Raw genomic sequence first — 8,999 nt, 5'->3', positions numbered from 1 at the left:
AAGGTTTACACAGCTGGCCCCTCCTCCTCCTCTTTGTCTAGTATCAGCTGCTGTTCCTTTAGCTCCTGGCACCGGCCTCAGAGGTCCAGGGAGTCCGATGTCATGGCTGTCCATGTAACGGTGCTCCCGAGGTTATACAGGACCGTGGTCCTGACTTCACTTTCCCAAGTCAGCTCTGTTGACCCTCCTGACTAGTCCAAATCCCTCTTATGGCTCCAGGACCCCTCTTGGGTGTCAGGGCATAAGCAATCAGTAGCTGTCTCTCTCTCTCTAGACTAGCCGTAGCTGCTTTTCTGCGGGTTCAGTTTTTCAATGTTATAACCCTACTTGATGGCCCGGGTCCTGACACAGAGGACGTGCTCAATAAATAAGTGCTGAATTCCTATTTTCTGAGCCCCACCTCCCACCTTGAGCTGTCAGCTCTGGCGCACTGTCTCCAGAAGCATAAATTACCTCTGCGTTAGCACTTTGTCTGCCTTGGAACAGGGACAGTTGGTGCTGAATGACTGCAGCCTAGAGCTAAAAAGCCCCCAAGGCCACTTCCCTGCACATCGGACTCCAGGCATCACTGAGACAAAGTAGCTGTCCCACCGTCCCACCTTTCACACGTGGTTGTCCTTTCTTAACATCTCTTTCCCTTTTGAACTACCCTTGATGCTCATTGGTACCCAAATCCAGGAACATAAAGTTATGCAGTGGGTGAGGATGACGAGGGAGAGGGATGAGGGAGGCAGGTGTGTGGGCGTTGCCGGTGGGCATGCCACTGGTGGTGCTCAACTATGTCTCTGTCACCTAACGTCCTCCCTGAACTGATGGCCCTCAGCCAGGAGTCCAGTGTTTCATGAATATGCCGAGCAAAAAGCTATTTTCTGTTAACTGAGTCATATTTTTCAATCACCTGCTATCACTGAACATGAAAATGAATTCTCATACAAAGAGGTTTCGTCCCTAGTGAGAGAGTGGCATGGACATATATATTCATATACACACTACCAAATGTAAAATAGATAGCTAGTGGGAAGCAGCCGCATAGCACAGGGAGATCAGCTCTGTGCTTTGTGACCACCTAGAGGGGTGGGATAGGGAGGGTGGGAGGGAGGGAGACGCAAGAGGGAGGGGATATGGGGATATATGTATATGTATAACTGATTCACTTTGTTTTACAGCAGAAACTAACATACCATTGTAAAGCAATTATACTCCAATAAAGATGTTAAAAAAAGTGAAGTACAATATAGATCCAAAAAGCAAAGTAGCAATGACCATTAAAGGAGAGTGTGTTACAGTCTTGTAAATCAACTACACCCCAATATAAAATAAAAATTAAATTAAAAAAGAGATTTCGCCCCTAAGATATAATACAAATCACAATAATAATATACCAAGCTTATTTTAATCATATACTTGGAAAACTAGATACTTCTGATAAAGATTAGTAAAAATCACTCCATATACGAACACAGTACCCAAACTCTAAAGGATTGCTAAATCCTGGTCTTCCTTTGGGATGAGCCACGCACCCTTACCTTGAGTGGCCTACCTTTGTAGCCTATGGAAAACACTTTCTTTTAAACTCTGATGGTTTAGTCTGTCTCTTCTAAAGCCTGTGGATCTGTTCTGGTTGTTTATTACACAGCCCAGATTCTGGGAGATTAAGAGCACCTAAGTATTTTTATAAAGAAGGTGAGCTTATCTTGACCGTAAAGATTGTTTCCATGACATGATTTTCCAGGTGTTGACACAGCAGCTCTATTCTGTCTAATTTAACAGATCTCATCTATGTGTAGGGAGGTGCTCGTGTTCTGTTGGCCACTGGGTCCAGCACAAATCCCATGCTGGGGTGGGCACCTCAAGCTTTAGCCTTGCTAGAGAGAACATCGACAGCTGAGAGTCGCTGTGATGTGTCTCTCCGTGGTAACTTAAGGATTTATTGACATAATCGTCTTATTATTTATTTTTATTCATTTTTATTGGAGTATGGTTGCTTTACAATGTTGCGTTAGCCTCCACTGCCCAACAAAATGAATCAGCCATACACATACAGATATCCCCCCGCTTTTGGACTTCCCTCCCATTTAGGTTATCACAGTGCATTAGGTAGAGTTCCCTATGCTACACAGTATGTTCCCATCAGTTGTCTATTTTATTAGCCAACTATCTAATACTGTTCTAACAGAAGACATTATTTTATTCCATTTAATTCATTTATTTTTGCAGCCTTTAAGATGCCAGAGTCCTCAAGGGACGCCAGATGGCAACCAAGTTCTTATACGTATGAAGATCCCCAGGTGAGAACAGGAACTGGGAAATCTCCATTTGAGCCCGTTTTCTATTCCCTGCTTCCTTCCCCTACCCCCATTCTCACTACTGTGGAAACTCCCAAAGTCACAGCAGTAGTGAGTTTTCCCTTGGCTACTGGAGCTCAAATTAAGACACCAGTGCGTTCCGGTGGGAAAGGGGTGGGTGGTGAATAAACAGGTGAAATTCCTGATCCTGAGCCATATCCAGGGGATTTCTAGCTGGATCGGAAATGCATATCCCCACACTAGCCTAATTTTTAACAGTCAGAGAGATTCTACCTCCCATTTCCCCCTTCCCCACCTCGAATGGTATCTGTCAGGCTTCCTGGGCTGCTCTGTTGTCTAACTTCTGAAGGTCACAGCATAGAACACTTCAGTTGTCAGCAAAAAACTAAAACTCTGTGCCCCCAGCCGCATAGTCTCTAGCGAGGGAGGGAGCATATTTCCTCATAGCGGGGAGGAGAGAAGCAGGCAGAGTCCTCATCTCCCAGCTGTGTCTCTTCTATCTGCTCAGCATCAGGGCCAGTCCTGAAAAGGGAGCAGAAAGCACAAAATGCATTACAGCCCACAGCACCACTCTCAGAACCAATGCCACCATCCTGGCAACGGGCCACATGGAGATCTGCAGTCTCCCACCACCTTCCTTACAGACCAAACACAGCCATAGACCGTGACTGCCACAGCTGGAAGGGGAGCATCGCCAAGGCACACATCCTACCTGTCATTTCCACCGTCCACGGAGGAAAGGTAGTCCTGGTCATCAACAAAGGCAGCATTCTCTGAAGGGTAGATGGTGTAGTACTGAGGAGGGCTTGGCATGGTGGCCACCATCCCTCCAGATGGTATGAGGCCACACGGGTTCACCACTGGCTGCAGGTAGGTGGTGTTCATCCCCATGGGCTCTTGAGAGCCATAAGGAGGAGGGATGTACTGCACCACGGTGGCCCCATGGAAGGTGATGGGTTGGTTGATACCAGCGAAAACAAACGATTGTCCTCCTGCCATCTGCTCTGAGTCCGGGAGCCTCTCCTCACTTTCTTTGCACAATTGGCAAGAGAGCATTTTGAACTTGCAGATGGCAATCAGGATGAATGTCACCCCCACTGACAGCAGGATGGGCCCAAGGAGCTGGGTCCATTCAAAGTGGGAGGCTCCTTGGTGTTTGATCCAGCCCATGATGGTGAACGTGATCCCCACCAGTCCCAGGAAGATGCCTGAGAAGAGCAAGGTGGCCCCCGCCTTGTCGTCATCCGACACCTGGATGTCAGCAGTACTGGGTGTGTAAGGAGTGACCGAAAACACGTTGAGAGGGAAATCTTCCATGCGGCCGCGGCCCTGCTCCATCATCCTTACACTGCTTCAAGGGGAAAGAGGTTGTGAGAGCTCCTGAGAGCAGAGCAAAGGAATCCCAGGTTCAGATTAGTTATGGAAGAACTTTGGGCTTCTGTGGTTAACAGAGTAGAACATGCAGAGCCCTGAACTTTGTTTAGAAGAATAAAGGTCTGAGAAATGAAGCCTGAATCTTTCTCCATATATTGTCAACAATTGGAGACCTCTGATTTGCAATTCAATGACAAGCTCTCTCTCTTCCCATTCATTCACTCATTCAGAAAGTTTTTACTGAGCCCATCTTATGTGCCAGGCGGTACTTTTTTAGATGTGTTAGGCACTGCATCAAGGCTCTGTTTGCATCCTACCCAAACCACGATTGTAGAAATAGCAGAGGACCCCTCCAGGGCCTCTAGCTGTGCAGGGGCCCTTGATGTGTCCACCACATGTTCAGGAATCTAACCGAACTTTCCTGCCGGGTCAGCTCACTAGAAATAGAGACCTGTTTCATGACTGTCTGTTTTCCTTCCCACCCCAGGAATCTCTAGTTGTGATGACACTTAAACTTTCATAGCAACTCTCACAAAGCTCTGAGGTCCTGCTCTTTCCTGGCCAGCTCCAAGTGCCTTTGCTTTCAAGCATTTGGGGAACAATTCCAGCTGTGGGAGAGGAAAGACACCCTAGAGGCCTTTCCATGCACCACGTCATTGGCAGAGCATCAGGTATGACCCGGGGTCTCAGGGACACGCACTTCAGACCCTGGCTCGGTAGTGGCAGCACCATCCCCAGTTTCCATCGTGAAGTAAACAGCTGGATTTTCAAGTCTGCTGTGTTTTGCAACCAAACCCAAGCTGATTTCAAGAAGAAAACTTGCCCTTCAATGACATGATCTGTCATTCATAACTACAGAACTTCAGAAGAGCCCCAACCAATTTCGTCCTCCACAGAATAGTAACTGTAGCCCTGTAACTTTCCTAGACAGATCTTCTCCAAACAGATGTATCTCTTCAGGGGTTAAATATTATATCAGCTCCCTTTTGCAGGCATGAGCTCAAGGTCCAGGAGGAGTTGCCCTCTTGCCCTAGGGCAGGGCTTCCCAAACTTGCCTGATGATAAAAATCACCTGGGCCACTTTTTTTAAATGGCAGCATGTGAGTTCCCAACTCAGCTCAACAGAACCAACATTTCCAAGGGAGAGTAAGTGCCTCAGGTGGTTCTCATCATCAGAAATCTTTGGAAACCCTACGTTTATCCCAAGTGCTCCTGGGAAACCTGGGGACTTTTTTTCCCCTCCAAAATGTCTCTCCCTGCTACAGGACAAGGCTGGTGATCTTCAACTTCACTGCCAAACAGAAGGGAAAGCAAGCAGGTGACCCCCTCAGGTATCTCCCCGTGCGTGTCCTCCAGCAGCAAGGATGGAGTAGTGTTGCAGTAGGAGGGGTCTGCCCCTTTTCCCACTGGGATAGATCAGAGATCCAGGGGAGCCAACTTTTCTCTTTAATCATAAAAATTCTGGTCAGCTAGCCTGACATTCTTTTCAGGCTCTTAACCCCTGAAAGTCCCTGGCATTTAGAAAGAGTTAGGCTCTCCAAATTGTTCTTCTAAACCACTCAGTTTATGTTTCACATTTGTCTTTAGCTACATCCACTTGCAATTACAACTGCGAATACTGAAAGAGCAGGGGAGAGAGAGCACCTTCCTCTAAACAGCTCATGAATCCAATGGCTTTCAGAGCAGACTGGTGAGGAAATTCTAGTTATAATTCCTTTTTATTTTATTTTATTTATATTTTATTGAGGCATAGTTGATTTATTATATTAGTTTCAGGTGTACAACAAAGTGATTCAAAATTTTACAGATTATACTCCATTTAAAGTCATTATAGAATATTGGCTATATTCCCTCTGCTGTACAATATATCCATGTAGCTTATTTATTTAATACATAGTAGTTTGTACCTCTTAATCCCCTTGTACCTGTCTTGTCCCTTCCCCCTTTCCCTCTCCCTACTGGTAACCACTGGTTTGTTTTCTATATCTGTGAATCTGTTTCTGTTACTCATTCATTTGTTTTATTTTTTAGATTCCACATATAAATGATAACATACAGTATTTGTCTTTCTCTGTCTGACTTATTTCACTAAGCATAATACCCTCCAACTCCATCCATGCTGTTGCAGATGGCAAAATTTCATTCATTTTTATGGCTGGGTAATATTCCATTGTATATATGTATACCACATCTTCTTTATCTATTGATCTATTCATGAACACTTAGGTTGCTTCCATATCTTGTCTATTGCAAATAATGCTGCTCTGAACATTAGGGTGCATGTATCTTTTTTATTGAAGTATAGTTGATTTACACTGTTGTGTTAGTTTCAAGTGTTCAGCAAAGTGATTTAGTTATACACATATGTGTGTATATATTTTTAGATTATTTTCCATTATAGGTTATTATAAGATATTGAATATTGTTCCCTGGGCTATACAGTAAATCCTTGTTGCTTATTTTATGTATAGAAGTTTGTATCTCTTAACCTCATACTCCTAATTTATCCCTCTCCCCCCACCCTGCACCTTCCTCTTTGGTAACCATAAGTTTGTTTTCTATGTATGTGGGTCTGTTTCTGTTTTGTGCATGTGTCTTTTTGAATTAGTGTTTTCATTTTCTTTGGGTATATACCCAAAGAATTGCTGGGTCATATGGTAGTTCTATTTTTAGTTTTTTGAGGAACCTCTGTCCTGTTTCCACAGGGGCTGCACCAGTTTACATTCCCACCAACAGTGTACAAGGGTTCTCTTTTCTTCACATCCTCATTAACATTTGTTATTTGTGTTCTTTTTGATGGTAGCCATCCTGACAGCTGTGAGGTGATATCTCATTGTGGTTTTGATTTGCGTTTCTCTGATGATTAGTGATGTTGAGCATATTTTCATGTGCTGATTGGCCAAGTGGTCATTTGGAAAAAATGTCTACTTAGGTCTTCTGCCCATTTTTCTATTGGGTTGTTTGTTTTTTTAATATTAAGTTGTATGAGCCGTTTATATATTTTTGGATATTAACCCTTTATTGGTCATATCATTTGCAAATATTTCCTCCCATTCAGTAGGTTGTCTTTTTGTTTTGTCAATGGTTTCCTTTGCTGTGCAAAAGCTTTTAAGTACCATTTGTATATTTTTGTTTCCTTTGACTTAGGAGACAGATTCAAAAAAAACTATTACTATGATTTATGTCAAAGAGTGTTCTGCCTATGTTTTCTTCTAGGAATTTTGTGGTTTCTAGTCTTACATTTTGCTCTTTAATCTATTTTGAGTTTATTTTTGTATAAGGTGTGAGAAAATGTTCTGATTTCGTTGTTTTACATGTAGCTGTCCAATTTCTCAGCACCACTTATTGAAGAAAATATCTTTTCCTCATGGTATATTCTTGCCTCCTTTGTCACAGATTAATTGACCATAAATGTGTGGATTTATTTCTGGGCTCTTTTTTCTGTTCCATTGCTCTATGTGTTTTTGTGCCAGTACCATACTGTTTTGATGACTGCAGCTTTGTAGTATAGTCTGAAGTTAGGGAGCATGATACCTTCAGCTCTGTACTTCTTTCTCAAAATTGTTTTGTCTATTCAGGGTTTTTTGTGCTACCATACAAGTTTTTAAAATTATTCGTTCTAGTTCTAGGATAAAGGCCACTGGTATTTTGATAGGGATTGAATTGAATCTGTAGATTGTCTTGGTAGTATAGTCATTTTAACAATATTTATTCTTCCAATCCATGAACATGGAATATCTTTCTATTTGTGTTGTCTTCCATTTCTTTCATCAGTGTCTCATAGTTTTCTGAATATAGGTCTTTTACCTCCTTCGTTAGATTTATTCCTAGGTATTTTATTCTATTTAATGCAATTGTAAATCCTTAAATTTCTCTTTCTCATAGTTTGTACTTAGAGTATAGAAATGCAACAGATTTCTGTATATTTATTTTGTATCCTGCAACTTTACCAAATTCATCAATGAGCTCTAGTAGTTTTTTGGTGGTGTCCTTTGGATTTTATATGTATAGTATCATGTCACCTGCAAAGAGCAACAGTTTTACTTCTTCCTTTCCAATTTGGATTCCTTTTATTTCTTTTTCTTATCTGATTGTTATGGCTAGAACTTCCAGTACTATGTTGAATAAAAGTGGCAAGAGTGGACATCCTTGTCTTTTTCCTTATCTTAGAGGAAATGCTTTCGGCTTTTCACTGTTGAGAATTATGTGAGCTGTGGGCTTGTCATATGTGGCCTTTATTACATTGAGGTATGTTCCTTCTATACCCATTTTGTGGAGAGTTTTCATAATAAATGGGGGCTGAATTTTGTCAAAAGCTTTTTCTGCATCTATTGAGATGATCACATTATTTTTAATCTTCAGTTTGTTAACATGGTGTATCACCTTGATTGATTTGCAAATCTTGAACCATCCTTGCATCCCTGGGATAAATCTCATTTGATCATGGTGTATGGTCCTTTTAATATATTGTTGGATTGAGTTTGCTAATATTTTGTTGAGGATATTTTCAGGTATGTTCATAGTGATATTGGACTGTAATTTTCTTTTTTTTTTTTGGTAATTTTCTTTTTTTGTGATATCTTTGGTATCAGGGTAATGCTGACCTTGTAGAATGAGTTTAGGAGCATTCTTTCCTCTGCAAATTTTTGGAATAGTTTGAGAGGGATAGGTGTTAACTTTTCTCTAAGTGTTTGGTAGAGTTCATCTATGAAGCCATCTGGTACTGGACTTTTGTTTGTTGGGAGCTCTTTTATTATTATTATTATTACATATTCAGTTGCATTGCTGGTGATTTGTTTGTTCATATTTTCTATTTCTTCCTGGTTCAGTGTTGGGAGATTGTAGATTTCTAGGGATTTTCCCATTTCTTCTAGGTTGTCCATTTTCTTGGTATATAGCTGTTCAAAGTAAGCTCTTATGATCCTTTGTGTTTCTGTGGTGTCAGTTGTAACTTCTCCTTTTTCATTTTTGATTTCACTGATTTGGGCCCTCTCTGTTTTTTTCTTGATGAGTCTGGCTAAAGGTTTGTCAATTTTGCTTATGTTTTCAAAGAATCAGCTCTTAGTTTCTTTCTTTCTTTCTTTCTTTGTCTCTATTTCATTTATTTCTGCTCTGATCTTTATGATTTATTTTCCTTCTACTAACTTCTGGTTTTGTCTTTTCTTCTTTTTCTAATTCCTTTACGTGTAAGATTAGGTTGTTTATTTGATATTTGTTTCCTGAGTTGGCATGTATCACTATAAACTTTCCTCTTAGAACTGCTTTTGCTGCATCCCATAGATTTTTTTTTAAACATCTTTATTGGGGTATAATTGCTTT

The 8,999-nt window shown here is 41.4% G+C and overlaps 1 protein-coding gene across 1 annotated transcript; it reads right to left on the bottom strand.

Moving 5' to 3' along the window:
- Positions 1-2,722: 2,722 nt before the first annotated feature.
- Positions 2,723-3,644, bottom strand: TMEM174 (transmembrane protein 174). Its single transcript, XM_065875389.1, has 2 exons — positions 3,019-3,644; positions 2,723-2,828 (listed from the first exon to the last, which is right to left on the bottom strand). Exons 1-2 carry the CDS (start codon positions 3,642-3,644, stop codon positions 2,723-2,725), a joined length of 732 nt encoding a protein of 243 aa, XP_065731461.1.
- Positions 3,645-8,999: the final 5,355 nt, after the last annotated feature.

The sequence above is a fragment of the Phocoena phocoena genome, chromosome 3 (genome assembly GCF_963924675.1).
Source record: "Phocoena phocoena chromosome 3, mPhoPho1.1, whole genome shotgun sequence".
In the NCBI taxonomy this organism is placed as follows: domain Eukaryota; kingdom Metazoa; phylum Chordata; class Mammalia; order Artiodactyla; family Phocoenidae; genus Phocoena; species Phocoena phocoena.
Note: the sequence above shows the minus strand (reverse complement) of the source record. Positions and strands in the feature narration are given on the sequence as shown.